General features: G+C 38.4%; 1 protein-coding gene across 1 annotated transcript in view; it reads left to right on the top strand.

Annotated features, from left to right (window-relative positions):
- LOC128701478 (zinc finger protein 84-like) overlaps positions 1–14552 on the top strand; it is an 86397-nt gene extending 71845 nt beyond the window's left edge. The window contains exon 2 of the mRNA XM_070080931.1: positions 8297–14552. Coding sequence (XP_069937032.1) covers positions 8912–10060 — 1149 coding nt within the window. The 5' untranslated portion in view covers positions 8297–8911 and the 3' untranslated portion in view covers positions 10061–14552. The remainder of the gene's footprint in view (positions 1–8296) is intronic.
- The last annotated feature ends 3639 nt before the right edge of the window (positions 14553–18191 follow it).

Genomic DNA, 18191 nt, shown 5'->3' with positions numbered 1-18191 from the left:
ATCAACTACCCCTATTACCAATGTTCATTTATGCATTTTATTAGTGCCCTAGAGTCCTTATGGAGGGGGATTCCCCTTCCAAATAACCTCTCTTCCCTCTCTCCTCCTCCCTGTCTTCCATTCATCAACAACAGCCTTCAATAAAGGTAACTGTCATGTTGAATGTTCATTCTTTTGTGCATGTAAATCTATCTTTTAGGTAAAAAAAAAAAATTTTTTGTTGATACTTCTGGGTGTCTGGAACGAATTAATTGGATTTACATTATTTCTTATGGGGAAAATTGATTCGAAAATCGTCCATTTCGATAATAGTCCCACTTCCAGGAACGGATTACGGACGATTATTGAGGGACCACTGTATATACGTTTGGGGTGAGAATGTATATATACGTTTGAACAGTTTAAGGGTTAATAAAGGTAACTGCCATGTTGAATGTTCATCCTTTTGTGCATGTAAATCTATCTTTAAGGTAAAAAAAAAAAAACTTTTTAGGTTGATACTTATGGGTGTCTGGAATGAATTAATTGGATTTACATTATTTCTTATGGGGAAAATGGATTCGCAAATCATCAATTTTGATAATAGTCACACTCTCTGGAATGGATTAATTACAAATAACGAGGTCCACTGTATATCAAAACTAGCATCAGTAGCCAAAAGTACAATCGTACTCTCATTGCTTGTTAAACACTCTCCTGTTGTTCATATTTCCATTTTATTTTCTTCTGTTGCTCAATCATTTTAACCCCTTCAGTGTCAGTCCCATAATATTATGGCTCTGAAGCCAGTGTCGGTCCCGTAATACTACGCCAAAATCCTAGCAGCTTCAAATCTTGTGATAGAAAGTTGATAGGCCTGCCTATGAGAGAATGGGCCTGCATGGTCAGTGTGTGCAGTATAAAAATAATCCTGCAGCAAGCAGTGCATAATGAGGAAAAAAAAACTTCAATTGTGTTTTTGGTTTAAAACAGCGAATTTGCGGTGTATGTTCGTGCAGTATTTATGGTTGTATTCTCATTCTCATGGTCTCATTTAATAATATGAAAGATATACCACAGAAAAAGAGATGATTTTGAATGGTTTGCAGAACAAAAGTAGCTTGAAACTGAGCTCAAAGTAGCGGAAATGTTTGATTTTTTGTCGATGTTCAAAAGTAAACAAATCACGTCATCGTTCAATACACATCAATTGGTGGGTCTGATATATATTCACAAATGAGCTGATATTATTTATACAATTATTACAATTATGCTGTAGTCTGAATAACAGTAAAACTTCTATTTTCTGTGTGAATAAAAATTCAAAATAAAAAGCAAGTGTAATATTAAAGGAGCCTGGAGATGTATGTGACTAGTAGATGGAGAAGATATTATTTTAGTGCCAGAATGTCTGCATTGTTTATTCTGGCTCCTATTTTGATATTGGCCTTTCTTGAGTTTTGTGCAAAATTGGCCAAATTTGTAATTTCTGATAACTTTTTTTGTAGCTGAAATAGGTAAATAGGTGGTTTTTTGTACTCAGTTGATAGAATAAAAGGAATTCTAGTGAAACAGCTATGAGTTTGGTTGAGTAGAGCAAAGGAATTGGTCCAAAATAGGGCCGAAAGTGGGTGAAATTGCTGATGCATAAATATCGCCGAGACCGCTGACTTTCTGAGAGCAAATTCCAAAAGTTTTCCATCAAATTTTGAGCTTTTGGTTTCATTACCTAAGGTAATAGATTCTCTGTCATTTCAAAACAAGAAATAATTTTTTTTTTGTATTTCTTTGACATTATGAGCAAGTTTGCTAATAGGGGTCTCAATATTCAAAGGGTTAAACAAGGGTTTTATAACTTTAACTAAAATCAGTCTTAAGTATTTATTAATCAGAAAAGTATTTTTCTGCACTGCTCTGCATTAGTTATGTTCTGCTACTGCAAGCACATAACTTGTGCGTACTTCTGGAAACACATAACTTGTGTGCACTGCTGCAAGCATATAACTTGTGCGTACTTCTGGAAACACATAACTTGTGTGCACTGCTGCAAGCACATAACTTGTGCGTACTTCTGGAAACACATAACTTGTGTGCACTGCTGCAAGCACATAACTTGTGCGTACTTCTGGAAACACATAACTTGTGTGCACTGCTGCAAGCATATAACTTGTGCTTGCTGCATGAAGAGTGACAGTGCAGAGTGCAGTTGCATCATCTGTGTTTGTTTAAAACATGTTTTGATTATGTTCAGCAAGTTTAAGCAGCAGTTTGGACCCATAATGCATATGGAAAAATAATGTGAGTTACCTTTATATATGTACATAAAATATATTAATGTTGGTGAATACTATACTACTATAGATTATTAATATAAAATTTTAGGGAAAATGGCAATGAAATCCAATATTAATAGTCTTGGGAGCTGCACAGAGTAGCTTCAGGAGCTGCATGCAGCTCGTGAGCCACAGTTTGCCTACCTTTCAGAGCACAAGGATTCTTGAAACCGCCTGACGCATTACTGCAAAGAAGCAAGGTGAAGCGATCCTTTGCTACCTTGAAGCCCGGTGTGCTTTTCTCTTGCTGACTGATATACTGGGGCCCAGTCTCTGAACCCATTATATTCCTCTGTAATCCTTTGACTATCTCCCACATTATGGGTATGGGGTATATAATAAAGATATTAAACTGACTGGTAAAAGTTGTTGGCATTTTCATCTAAAACACATTTGTCTAATCAGCATTAACCCTCTGACTGTCGCAACCCCAAATCCTGAGGTGTCTCCTGGTGTCGAAAAATTTTTGAAAAAGAATTATTTTTTCTTATGAAATGATAGAGAATCTTTTCCCAATGGTAATGACACCAAAAGAACGAAATTTGATGGAAAACTTAGGGAATTACACTCTCGCAAAGTTAGTGACCTTGGCGATATTTACAAATTGGCTATTTTGCCCAATTTGAGCCCTATTTTTGGCTTATTCCATTGTTCCAGTCAACCAAACTCATAGCTATTTCTTTAGAGCTCTATTTCTTCTATCGATTGAGTATAAGAAACTGCCCATTTACCAATTTCAACTACCCAATAATGTGGTCAGAAATTTGCAATTTGGCCAATTTCATGCAAATTAAAAAATATGCCACTTTCAATATAGGGTCCAGAATGAACAGTGCAGACATTTCTGACTCTAAAATAACATTTTCTTTGTTCATCAGTCCCATCTCCAGGCCCCTCTGATATTACTCTTTCTATTTTGAATTTTTATTCAAACCAAAAATAGAAGATTTACTGTTATGCAGACTACTGAAATATTGTAATAATTTTTTTTTTATTATTATTATTTATTAATTTGAACATGATACAGTGAAGTACAAGAGAATACAGTAGAATACAGCATGCCAAAGTCCCTTGTATGCAGAGCATTATGGGCAGGCTTAAAATTAACTTAAGATCAACTAAGCAATGATATATTCAGTGGTACAAAAATTATTGTAAAACTGGAAGTGCTGTCCTGGTAGACAGTAAATGTGGGACTGGAAGTGCTGTCCTGGTAGACAGTAAATGTGGGACTGGAGGTGCTGTCCTGGTAGACAGTAATGGTGAGTAATAAACTTGGTAGAATTACCCACAATATGTAAAGTAAAAGGACACAAGTGCAATTAATGTGACATTTTATTATGGCAACGTTTCGCTCTCCAGGAGCTTTATCAAGCCATTACAAACAATACATGGACACAGATGGTATATATAGGCTCAGTGTGAGATGCAATACTAGTGGTGGTAGTAGTAGTAGTAGTAGTAGTAGTAGTAGTAGTAGTAGTAATAGTAGAAGTAATACAATATGTAGAACAGTCAACTTGCACATGAGTAAATGATGTAAAGGCTATTACTTGGGAAACATAAGAATTGGTTAGACAAATATTTCTATTGGAGGCTGGAAAGAGAAGGTCTGCTTCAGTGTTCACTCTCTGTAATGTGCTTGTGTAGTATTAACAGGAGAGACTATGTGATGGCAGGATTTACTGTTTTCAGGAGGATTCTTGCTAAGACTTCAGAGATGGTGAAGCTGCCTTTGTTTTGTTTAATTGTATTAGAAACAGCTATTAGTGAAGATTCAAGGCACTTGCGTCTGCGGAAATTAGTTTCTTTGATCACTAGTTGGGCTTCCCTGAACTTCATGAGATGATTGGTGGAATTTCGGTGTTGTACACGGGCGTTGTTCAAGTTATCATTCCTACATGCATAAATGTGTTCATTGAGGCGGGTGTCGAGGTTTCTTGCTGTTTCACCTACATAACTCTTGTCGCAGCCTCCACAGGGTATAGTGTAGACCCCTGCATTGACTGGTTCGTGGTGCTTGGATTTTGTTCTGGTCAGATCCTTTATGGAAGTGCTGGAAGCGATGGCGACTCTGGTGTTAGCTTGTGAAAGTACTTTAGAAACGTTCAGTGCAACCTGGCTGTTGGGAAGAATTATAACTTTGTTGGGAGTGGTGTTGATGCATGGAGAATTAATGATCTGAAGGGCTCTTTTCTTGCAGTCTTTGATGAAAAAGGAAGGAAAATGTAACTCTGTGAAGGTTTGGTGAATGTATGTACATTCCTCGTCAAGAAACTCAGGACTACAAATTCGGTATGCTCTTAGGAAAAACCCGATGATGATGCCTCTTTTGGTTCTAATAAAAACAATCTCACACACTTCTATTCAAGTCAAGATACTAGGACAGATACTAGTGCCAGAAAAAAAATTCCCCCCCAGTACCACCAATACCACCAGTCTGATGACATTCTTCTTTGCAAATATACAGGGTCTAAAACCAGCAACGAACAACAAAATACCTTTCATCCGTGGACTGCTTGCAGAGGCAAATGCAATGTTCGCGGCTTTCACAGAGACCCACATAAAGGATCACTTGGACAACGAAATATGGATCCCAGGTTACAACCTATACAGATGCGACAGAGTGAACAGGCAAAAGGGGGGGGGGGGTGGCCTGTATATCGCAGAGTCACTTGTTTGCACAGAACTGCTTAATGCCTCAAATGATGTAGTGGAAGTTTTAGCAGTAAAGATCGAGAACCAAAACCTAGTCATTGTGGTAGTCTACAAGCCTCCGGATGCAACATCCCAGCAATTCCAGGAACAGCTGTTAAAAATTGACCACTGTCTGGAAAATCTGCCAGCTCCTGCCCCAACATCTTGCTCCTGGGGGATTTCAACTTAAGGCACCTAAAATGGAGGAATATAGCAAATAATGTTGTTGCAGTGATAACACCAGGAGGCAGCTCTGACGAGAACTCACACACACGAGCTTTTAAATCTCTGCACAAAATTCAACTTAAACCAGCAAATAATAGAGCCTACTAGACTGGAGAATACACTAGACCTCATCTTCACTAACAATGATGATCTGATACGAAATGTCACCATATCAAAAACAATATACTCAGATCACAACATAATCAAGGTTCAGACATGTATGCGTGGAGCCCCAGACCGACATAATGAGATTAGTCACGAGGGAGCATTCACCAAATTCAACTTCAATAACAAGAACATAAAGTGGGACCAAGTAAACCAAGTCCTAACCGATATAAGCTGGGAAGATAGACTAAGCAACACAGACCCCAACTTATGCCTAGAACAGATTAACTCGGTGGCACTCGATGTATGCTCAAGGCTTATTCCTTTAAGAAAAAGGAGGAGTAGATGTAAAATAGAAAGAGACAGGCGCTCCCTTTACAGGCGACGGAAAAGAATAACAGAGCGGCTAAAAGAGGCCAATATATCTGAAATGCGTAGGGAGACACTGGTCAGAGAAATAGCAAACATCGAACTTAAGCTAAAGGAATCTTATAGGAGTCAGGAATCGCGGGAAGAACTAAAAGCCATAAATGAAATCGAAAGAAACCCAAAGTATTTCTTTTCCTATGCCAAATCAAAGTCGAGAACAACGTCCAGTATTGGGCCCCTACTTAAACAAGATGGGTCCTACACAGATGACAGCAAGGAAATGAGTGAGCTACTCAAGTCCCAATATGACTCAGTTTTTAGCAAGCCGCTAACCAGACTGAGAGTCGAAGATCAAAATTAATTTTTTATGAGAGAGCCACAGAATTTGGTTAACACAAGCCTATCTGATGTTATCCTGACGCCAAATGACTTCGAACAGGCGATAAATGACATGCCCATGCACTCTGCCCCAGGGCCAGACTCATGGAACTCCGTGTTCATCAAGAACTGCAAGAAGCCCCTATCACGAGCTTTTACCATCCTATGGAGAGGGAGCATGGACACGGGGGTCGTCCCACAGTTACTAAAAACAACAGACATAGCCCCACTCCACAAAGGGGGCAGTAAAGCAATAGCAAAGAACTACAGACCGATAGCACTAACATCCCATATCATAAAAATCTTTGAAAGGGTCCTAAGAAGCAAGATCACCACCCATCTAGAAACCCATCAATTACACAACCCAGGGCAACATGGGTTTAGAGCAGGTCGCTCCTGTCTGTCTCAACTACTTGGATCACTACGACAAGGTCCTAGATGCACTAGAAGACAAAAAGAATGCAGATGTAATATATACAGACTTTGCAAAAGCCTTCGACAAGTGTGACCATGGCGTAATAGCGCACAAAATGCGTGCTAAAGGAATAACAGGAAAAGTTGGTAGATGGATCTATAATTTCCTCACAAACAGAACACAAAGAGTAGTAGTCAACAGAGTAAAGTCCGAGGCAGCTACGGTGAAAAGCTCTGTTCCACAAGGCACAGTACTCGCTCCCATCTTGTTTCTCATCCTCATATCTGACATAGACAAGGATGTCAGCCACAGCACCGTGTCTTCCTTTGCAGATGACACCCGAATCTGCATGACAGTGTCTTCCATTGCAGACACTGCAAGGCTCCAGGCGGACATCAACCAAATCTTTCAGTGGGCTGCAGAAAACAATATGAAGTTCAACGATGAGAAATTTCAATTACTCCGATATGGTAAACATGAGGAAATTAAAACTTCATCAGAGTACAAAACAAATTCCGGCCACAAAATAGAGCGAAAAACCAACGTCAAAGACCTGGGAGTGATCATGTCGGAGGATCTCACCTTCAAGGACCATAACATTGTATCAATCGCATCTGCTAGAAAAATGACAGGATGGATAATGAGAACCTTCAAAACTAGGGATGCCAAGCCCATGATGACACTCTTCAGGTCGCTTGTTCTATCTAGGCTGGAATATTGCTGCACACTAACAGCACCTTTCAAGGCAGGTGAAATTGCTGACCTAGAAAATGTACAGAGAACCTTCACGGCGCGCATAACGGAGATAAAACACCTCAATTACTGGGAGCGCTTGAAGTTCCTGAACCTGTACTCCCTGGAACGCAGGCGGGAGAGATACATGATTATATACACCTGGAAAATCCTAGAGGGACTAGTACCGAACTTGCACACGAAAATCACTCACAACGAAAGCAAAAGACTCGGCAGACGATGCAACATCCCCCCAATGAAAAGCAGGGGTGTCACTAGCACGTTAAGAGACAATACAATAAGTGTCAGGGGCCCGAGACTGTTCAACTGCCTCCCAGCATACATAAGGGGGATTACCAATAGACCCCTGGCAGTCTTCAAGCAGGCACTGGACAAGCACCTAAAGTCGGTACCTGACCAGCCGGGCTGTGGCTCGTACGTTGGATTGCGTGCAGCCAGCAGTAACAGCCTGGTTGATCAGGCTCTGATCCACCAGGAGGCCTGGTCACAGACCGGGCCGCGGGGGCGTTGACCCCCGGAACTCTCTCCAGGTAAACTCCAGGTAAATTCACAAACATGGATCTAGGAATCATATAGGATGTATATGTATGAGCACTGTAATGTGAGAGGTAGAATGGGGGTATCAGGGAAGGAAGGTAGGTTTTCCATGCAAAGACAATGGCCTGTCCCACAGGTAGGCTGCCCAAGAGCCCACTAGATGGAGGGAAAATATCCCGCAGTCCAGCTCAAAAGCATTCCCATATTTTACCCACCCAGAAGCAGAATTGTGTTAGTCGAATTTTATGAAGTGTTAGTCAAAAATATGCTACAGTTTTGAAATAGTGTAATGGAGAAAACATGGTAAAGGAACATGTGTTAATCAATGGTCTACTGTATACACTATGCCTAAATATTTCTTAACTTTTTTTAGTTTTTCAAAAAATAGAAGTGGCTTTTATTTAGTGAAACGTGTGATAATATAAAAAAAAACTTTAGCTCAATACATATATTGTATCCGTAATGGTGGAATATTGTACTATACTGACTCATGTTTCTATTGCAGAAGTATTTTGTGCAACACAACCAGGTTGTATCTTCCCAGATACTATCTTCAGCACTTTAAGAAGCATCAGTGTGTCTTGAACAACAAGTGTTACTGCATAAATATTTTATAGAACACAACTAGGTTGTGTCTTCCCAAACATTATCTTCAGTACTACAAGAAGTATCAGTGTGTCTTGAACAACAAGTGTTACTGCAGAAATATTTTGTGCAACACAACCAGGTTGTGTCTTCCCAGACACTATCTTCAATACTAAAAGAAGGGCAACATCTGTTATTTTTGTGAATTTTTAACTAGCTAAGTATTTCTAATCACACAATTTTGCTTTTGATATTTGTAATTCTATCTAAAAACTGCATAGCAGTTCATAGAAAAATTCAAGTTAATATTACTGTAGTTAAGAATTTTCATAAAAATCATTGTTTAAGAACAAAGAGAAAATAGTAATTTGGTAGTTTTGCCTAAAACAAAACAGAACATCGTAATATATTCATGAGGAAAACTGTGAGTGTTCAGTATCAAAAAAAGCTGACCAAAAAATAAATCTTGAAATACGCATGATAGTATATAAGGAAGATTAGTGATAACACTGTTGAATGACTAAAATATTTTAAAATGAAATACCATCTTTTGAAAAATATGAGAAAACATAAAGGAGATAAACCATATCAGTGTTCAGAGTGTATGAAAAATTTTAGTCAAAAAAGCAGTCTTGTGACACACATGCGAATACATACCGGAGATAAACCATTTCAGTGTTCAGTGTGTCTGAAATGTTTTACTGAGAAAGGCAGTCTTGTGAAACACATGAGAGTACATACCGGAGATAAACCATTTCCTTGTTCAGAGTGTTTGAAATGTTTTACTGAAAAAGGCAATCTTGTGAGACATATGCGAATACATACAGGACATAAACCATTTCAATGTTCCGAGTGTTTGAAATGTTTTAGTGTAAAAAGCAGTTTTGTGACACACATGAGAGTGCATACGGGAGATAAACCCTTCCAGTGTTCAGAGTGTCCGAAATGCTTTACTGAAAAAAGCCATCTTGTGAAACATATGCGAGTACATACAGGAGATAAACCCTTCCAGTGTTCAGAGTGTCCAAAATGTTTTACTGAAAAAGGCAGTCTTGTGAAACATATGCAGGGACATACAGGAGTTAAACCTTTTCAGTGTTCAGAGTGTCTGAAATGTTTTAGTCAGAAAGGCAGGCTTGTGATACATATGCGAGTACATACGGGAGATAAAACATTTCAGTGTTCAGAGTGTCTGAAATGTTTTACCGAAAAAGGCCATCTTGTGAAACATATGCGAATACATACGGGAGATAAACCATTTAAATGTTCAGAGTGTTCGAAATGCTTTAGTGTAAAAAGCAGTCTAGTGACACATGTGCGAGTACATACAGGAGATAAACCATTTAAGTGTTCAGAGTGTTCAAAATGTTTTAGTATAAAAAGTAGTCTTGTGACACACATGCGGGTACATACAGGAGATAAACCATTTCATTGTTCAGAGTGTTCGAAATGTTTTAATGTAAAAAGCAGCCTTGTGACACATATGCGAGTACATACAGGAGATAAACCATTTCGTTGTTCAGAGTGTCTGAAATGTTTTAGTCAAAAAGGCAATCTTATGACACATATGCGAGTACATTCAGGAGATAAACCATTTCAGTGTTCAAAGTGTTCGAAATGTTTTAGTGTAAGAGGTAATTTTGTGACACATATGCTAGCACATACAGAAGATAAAACATGTTAATGATTAATGTATCTTAACTTCACTTATAAGTACTACACCATCCCATGTAGCTTTGTAGTTTTTGTGATTATCGTAGAGTATTCTTGTGCTAGAAGCATAGAACTGTGTCATTGTACTTATAAAGTATATCTCTCCAGTGCTTATAACTAATCTAGCAAATAATAGTAGCTGCTGAGCCAACGAAAAGGAAGTCGTGCTATACATTTATGATGGGAATTCATAGGCCTAAAGTGCCATGTGCAAGTAAATAAATAATAAGAGAACACTGTATCAGAAACAAGACGAGAATAAGTGTAGAAGCCTTCAAGAGGAAACTGGTGAAGTATCCACCAGGTGCCAGATCAACCAGGCTGTGGTGCATATATGGAGCAGTGGGCCTCCAGCAGCAACAGCCTGGTTGACCAGGCAAGCAAGCCTGGTCCATGGCTGGGCTCCAAGAGTTGTGAGACTCGAAACTCATCAAACATATTAGGTAGTATCAAATACTGTGATAGGAAAAAGAGGCTCTCTGATAATAGAGTGCAGTACATGGTATAATAGTGTTTACCATAATGGTACCATTGTGTATAATTATTGTGGTGTTAAACTAGAGGGAAGTGATAGGCCTAGCAGGTAACTCGAATTGTAAACAGTTGCAAGCAGTCGCCATGATACTACCACGCAAGCCAGTTCATCTTTGGTAATCTTCCCACAAACTGCTAGTCTACCTCAGTCTTAGTGATACCATAGAGTACAATTTTGTGGAAATATGAAACATATACAATTTGTGGAAATAAGATAAAAATTGTAGAGTTGTTAGTGAACACAGTATAAACAACAGAAAACTAAATATTCTTCTGACAAACCTTTCTACCATAGCTAATAACAGTGACACCAGAGTATTCAGTGTGGTGGAGTGAGAAACTAGAAATTTTTTGTGGAAATATGAAAAGTGTGCAGTGTTTTTTTATGGAAATACATAAAAATTGTAGAGTTGTCAGTGATCCCAATATACAAAAAAGACGCCAAATACTTTTCCAGTAAACTTTCTACACCAGTCATTCTACCATAGCTAACAACAGTGATACCATAGTTAACAACAGTGATACCATAGCTAACAACAGTAATGCCATGGTATTTGGTGTGGTGGAGTTAGAAAAAATCTAGGAAAACTTAAATTTTTATATTAACCCTTTCAGGGTCCAAGACCAAAATCTGAAGTGGTGCCCCAGTGTCCAAGAATTTTCAAAAAAAAATTTTTTTTTTATGAAATGGTAGAGAATCTTTTTGTGAAGGTAATAAAACAAAAAGTACAACATTTGATGGAAATTTGACGAAATTATGCTCTCGCGAATTTTGACGTAACAGCGATATTACGAATCGGCGATTTTTCCAAATTTGACTCCCATTTTAGGCCAATTACATTATTCCAGTCAGCCAAATTTTTAGCTATTTCACTAGTATTACTTCTATTCTATCAATTGAGCACAAGAAATTGTCAAGTCAACTGTTTCAACTACAAAATAAAGTGATCGGAAATTGGTAATTTGGCCAATTTAACACAAAATTCAAAATATTCCAATTTTAAAATAGAGTCCAGAATAAACAGTGTGGGTATTCCTGGCACTAAACTAACATTTCCTCTGTTCGTTAGTTACGTTTTGAGGCTTTACAAATAAATTCCATTTTGATTTTTTATTCACAATGAATTATTATTCATACCAAAAAATAGAAGATTTACTGTTATGCAATATTGTAATAATTGTATAAATATCATCACCACATTTGTGAATGTATATTAGACCCACCAGCTGGCGTGTATTAGAAGTGTGAGGTCGTTTGTTTACTCTAGAACATCGGCAAAAATTTAAGATTTCCGTTACTTTGAGCTCAGTTTCAAGCCATTTACAATGCTAAAACCAATCAAAATCATCTCTGTTTCTGTAATATGTCTTCCATTCTATCAAATGAGACCAAGAAATTGCAAATACAACTATAAAAAACATAGGAAAAAACACTGCAAAGTCGCTGTTTTAATCGGAAATCACGGTCTCTTTTTTTTTTTCTCTCATTATACAGTGTGCTGCAGGATTTGTTTTATGTGGTGCACACATACCACATAGATGTATTCTCTCATATCCAGGCCCAAATTTACCACTCACAGTTTATCAGAGTGAGCTGAGCTCATGGCATAGATCTACGGTTTGGACCCTGAACGTAAAGCCGTAGATCTACGGGACGGACCCTAAAAGGGTTAAAACATCGGCCATTTTCCATCAAGGCAAGGTGACCCATAAAAGAAGAAACACTTTCATCATCATTCACTCCATCACTGTCTCTCCAGAGGCACACTTATGTTACAGTTATAAAACTGCAACATCAGCACCCTTCCTTCAGAGTGCAGGCACCGTACTTCCCACCTCCAGGACTCAAGTCCGGCCTGCCGTTTCTCTGAATCTCTTCACATATGTTAACCAGCTCACACTCCAATAGCACGTCAAGTCATAAAAAACAATTGTCTCCACTTGCTCCTATGTAACATGCTCATGAATGCTTAGTGGAAGTCCAAGTTCCTCGCACAAAAAACCTCTTTTACCCCCTCCCTCCAACCTTTTCTATGCATTCCTTCTACCATAGATTTATATGCTCTTCAAGTCATTCTGTGTCATTCCAAACCACCTCAGCAACCCCTCCTCAGCCCTTTGGTTAACACTTTTGGTAACCCTGCACCTCCTCCTAATTTCCAAACTACGGATTCTCTCTATTATATTCACACTGCACATTGCCTTCAGACATCTCCACTGCCTCCAACCTTCTCCTTGTTGTAACATTCACCACCCATGCTTCACATGCATATAAGAGCATTGGTATACCTATATATACTCTCACACATTCCCCTCTTTGCTTCCATGGATAAAGTTCTTTGTCTCCACAGACTACTCAGTGCACCACTCACCCTTTTCCCTTCGTCAATTCTATGAATCTCCTCATCTTTCATAGACCCATCTGCTAACATGTCCACTCCCAAATATCTGAATACATTCACTTCCTCCATACTCATTCCAATCTGATATCCAATCTTTCATTACCTAAATTTTTTGTTATCCTAATCATCTGACTTTCCTATGTTCACTTTTAATTTCCTTCTTTTACTTACCCAACCAAACTCATCCACCAACCTCTGCAACTTCTCTTCAGAATCTCCCAAAAGCACAGTGCATCAGTAAAGAGAAACTGTGATAACTTCCATTTTGTGTTAGATTCTTTATCTTTTAACCCCAAACCTCTTGCCAATACTTGAGAATTCACTTCTCTTACAACCCCATCTATAAATATATTGAACAACCATGGTGACATCACACAGCCTATGAATACTGCCCTCTCACAGCCTGCTGATTCTGCCTCACAGCCACTAATACTTCTTCCTCACAGCCTTCTAATACTGCTTTTTCACAGCCTACTAATACTGCCTTTTTACAGCCTACTAATACTGCCTCTTCATAGCCTACTATTCCTGGTAAATAATCCTCATGTATGTCTGTTGTAACCTTTCACCCACTACTGCCGGAGCTTAACGTTGTTCTGTCTGTAGTGACCTCTCACCCACAACAGCCAGAGCTTAACTTTGTTTATCATTCACTCATGTAACCTTTACTCAACTGTTTTTTTTATGTAAGTTATGTCTTTTTTTGCAGTGTAATATTTTAAGATACCAGGTTAATCAGGGAGAGCTCTAACAACAAACAAAGGTTACAATATGTGTTTACATTTCATAATTTGATCGGTACATAGAAAGTTGTTATCATGTCGAGGCATTTCGGGCAGACTTAACCTAATACTTAAAGACTACTTAAGTATAGACAAACTTCAAATTATTCAATATGTATTTTACTCAATTATTAACCCTTTCAGGGTCCGTGCCGTTGATCTACCGGTTTACGTTGAGGGTTCAAACCGTAGATCTACGCCATGAGCTCAGCTCACTCTTATGAGTTGTGAGTGGTAAATTTGGGCCTAGATATGAGAGAATATATCTATGTGGTATGTGTGCACCACATAAAACAAATCCTGCAGCACACAGTGCATAATGAGAGAAAAAACTGAGACCATAATTTTCGATTAAAACAGCAAGTTTGTAGTGTTTTTTCATATGTTTTTATAGTTGTATTTGCGATTTCTTGGTCTCAGTTGATAGAATGGAAGATATATTACAGAAATAGAGATGATTTTGATTGGTTTTATTACTAAAAATGGCTTGAAAGTGAGCTCAAAGTAGCAGATACGTTAAATTTTTGCTGATGTTCAAGAGTAAACAAACGACCTCACACGTCTAATACACGCCAGCTGGTGGGTCTAATATACATTCACATATGTGGTGATATTATTTATACAATTATTATAATATTGCATAACAGTAAATCTTCCATTTTCTGGTTTGAATAAAAATTCATTATGTAAATAAAAAATAAAAATGGAATTCATTTGTAAAGCCTGAAAACATAACTAATGAACAGAGGAAATGTTAATTTAGTGCCAGGAATGTGTGCATTGTTTATTCTGGACTCTATTTTGAAATTGGAATATTTTGAACTTTGCATTAAATTGCCAAACTACCAATTTTCAATCACTTTATTTTGTAGTTGAAACAGTTGACTTGGCAATTCTTGTGCTCAATCAGTAGAATAGAAGTAATACTAGTGAAAATGCTATAAATCTGGTCGACTGGAATAATGCAATTGGCCTAAAATGGGAATCAAAGTCTGCAAAATCGCCGATTCGTAAATATCGCTGACACATCAAAATTCACAAGAGCATAATTTCGTCAATTTTCCATCAAATTTCATACTTTTTGTTTTATTACCTTCAGAAAAAGATTCTCTACCATTTCATAAGAAAAAATAAAATTATTTTTTGAAAATTCTTGGACCCTGGTGCACACTTTGAAATTTGGCCTCTGGACCCTGAAAGGGTTAATATGGGGTAGTACAATTTATGATACAAATATACATTTTTAGTCTTGTAATGAATTAATATGTAAGGGATAATATAATACAGCCTCTCCTCACTTAGCGACGTAGTCATTTACCGATGCCTCAGACTTACGATGGGCTCTCTGACCAGTATGCATGGCTAAATAATGTATATTAGAGCTGGTTTCCTCTATTCTGTTTATTACAACATACAGTACACTACTGTATAAACATTTAAAAATATACCAGAAATGTTATAAATGGTGGTTAGGTTAGAATACACTTAATTAACTTATTAATAGAGCCTCGTTCTGCTACATCTTCATCATCTTCATCACTGCTTTCTCCTCCACTGGCTTGCTGCTGTGGATTGACAACCATCTGCACAATTTCCGAGTTAGTATAATGATGAAATTTGAGTCAATTTGAGTCAGTATTATAATGAAATTTGAAATTATGCTAGCTGAAATTAGTGCAGGATTACTGATGGAACCGGATAACTGAATGCCAGATTAGTGATGGCCGACCTGTACTATGACACTGCATGGTAATATCATACCTCATCCCAGGACCATTCTTTTGGTCTGCAGGCTCAACTTTCACTTTTATTCAATACCTTTATGAGAGATCAACACTGTAGTATCTGGTTCACTAACAGTTTTTCACAGGAATTTGTTCAAGCAGAGGGTGCTCCATAAGTGTGTGTTCTTAGCACAATACTGTTATTATTAGTTATTAAAGTTCTGGCCTCAGTACTACCTCATGGACTTTATGCTTCTATATATGTCAATAATTTTATATGGGTGTGAAGCATGGGTGGTGAACGTTGCAACAAGAAGGCTGGAGGCAGTGGAGATGTCATGTCTGAGGGTAATGTGTGGTGTGAATATAATGCAGAGAATCTGTAGTTTGGAAATTTGGAGGTGTGGGGTTACTAAAGGTATTATATGGAGGGCTGAGGAGGTGGTTCAGACATTTAGAGAGGATGGATTGAAATAGAATGACTTTGAGAGCATACAAGTCTGTAGTGGGAGGAAGGTGGGGTAGAGGTTGGCCCAGGAAAGGTTGGAGGGAGGGGGTAAAGGAAGTTTTGTGTGCAAGGGGCTTGGACTTCCAGCAAGCATGCATGAGCATGTTTAACCCTTTGACTGTTTTCGTCGTACATATATATACGTCTTACGCGCCACTGTTTCAGACGTATTAATACGCATAAATTCTAGCGGCTTCAAATCAAGCAGGAGAAAGCTGGTAGGACCACATGTGAGAGAATGGGTCTGTGTGGTCAGTGTGCACATAAAAAAAAATCCTACAGTACGCAGTGCATAATGAGAAAAAAAAAAACTGACCGTTTTTTTGGATTAAAACGCCGACCTTGAGGTGTATTTTAGTATAGTATTTATCGTTGTATTCTCGTTTTCATGGTCTCACGTGATAAAATGGAAAACATATTACAGAAATAGAGATGATTTTGATTAGTTTCACGATGAAAACGACCTTGAAATTGAGCTCAAAGTAGCGGAAATGTTCGATTTTTACCAATGTTCAGGAGTAAGCAAATCACACCACACGTCCAATACACGTCAACTGGGGAGTCTAATATTCTTTCACTAGTGCACTGATATTATTTATACCATTTTTACAATAATGCAGTAGTCTGCATAACAGTAAATTTTGTATTTTTTGTATGAATAAAAAATCAAAATAGAAAGCAATAGTAATATAAGAGGGGCCTAGAGACATGACTAATGAACAGAGGATATGTTATTTTAGTGCCAAGAATGTCTACATTGTTTATTCTGGACCCTATTTTGAAATTGGCATCTTTTTTAATTTGCGTGAAATTGGCCAAATTGCCAATTTCTGACCACTTTATTGGGTAGTTCAAATCGGTAAATGGGCAGTTTCTTGTACTCAACTGATAGAAAAAATGGAGTTCTAAAGAAATAGCTATGAGTTTGGTCAACTGGAACAACAGAATTGGCCAAAAACAGGGCTCAAAGTCGGCAAAATCGCCGATGCGTATATGTCGCCGAAACCGCTAACTTCGCGGGAGTGTAATTCCGTGAGTTTTCGACCAAATTTCGTACTTTTGGTGTCATTACCATTGGGAAAAGATTCTCTATCATTTCATAAGTAAAAAATAATTTTTTTTTTTTTTACCCCATTGTGATTCAAAAATTTTTCCACATAGAATAACAGTTTCAGAAAGGGGCTTGCGACAGTCAAAGGGTTAATTAGCACTGCAGTGTGGATGGTGGATTACTGCCAGTGACTTATTGGTTAATCCAGGTAGCACTGCAGTGTGGGTGGTGGATTACTGCCAGTGACTTACTGGTTAATCCAGGTAGCACTGCAGTGTGGTGGATTACTGGCAGTGACTTACTGGTTAATCCTGGTAGCACTGCAGTGTGAGTGGTGGATTACTGCTAATGATCTACTGGTTAATCCAGGTAGCACTGCAGTGTTTGTGGTGGATTACTGCCAGTGACTTACTGGTTAATCCAGGTAGCACTGCAGTGTGGATGGTGGATTACTGCCAGTGACTTACTGGTTAATCCAGGTAGCACTGCAGTGTGGTGGATTACTGCCAGTGGCTTACTGGTTAATCCAGGTAGCTCTGCAGTGTTTGTGGTGGATTACTGCCAGTGACTTACTGGTTAATCCAGGGAGCACTGCAGTGTGGGCAGTGACTTACTGGCTAATCCAGGTAGCACTGCAGTGTGAGTGCTAGATTAGTGCCAATGATCTACTGGTTAATCCAGGTAGCACTGCAGTGTGAGTGGTGGATTACTGGCAGCAACTTACTGGTTAATCCAGGTAGCACTGCAGTGTGGGTGGTGGATTACTGCCAGTAACCTGTTGCCTCTTTAGTCTGTCTTCAAAATGATCCTTTTTGTGTGTGTCTGTTGAAAGCAGCAAATATGGCACTCCTCTTGTGAGCAGTCCCTCTGTGTAAGGTATTTTGATGTTTGTTGATGACTTTAGACCCTGTATCTTTGCAAAGATGAATGTCATTATTTTGATGAAATTTTGGGGGGTTTTGTTTGCTGGCATTAATATCTGTTGGTCTGGCGTGGAAACCAATGACTGTGCCTCTGCTCCAAAAGTGATTTCAGGTGGTGTAGGATTTCTGTCATTTGTTTCCAGTCTTTTTTCCTTCCTGGCACTGAAAAACTTCCTTC

This window comes from Cherax quadricarinatus, unplaced genomic scaffold (assembly GCF_038502225.1).
Source record: "Cherax quadricarinatus isolate ZL_2023a unplaced genomic scaffold, ASM3850222v1 Contig1276, whole genome shotgun sequence".
In the NCBI taxonomy this organism is placed as follows: domain Eukaryota; kingdom Metazoa; phylum Arthropoda; class Malacostraca; order Decapoda; family Parastacidae; genus Cherax; species Cherax quadricarinatus.
Note: the sequence above shows the minus strand (reverse complement) of the source record. Positions and strands in the feature narration are given on the sequence as shown.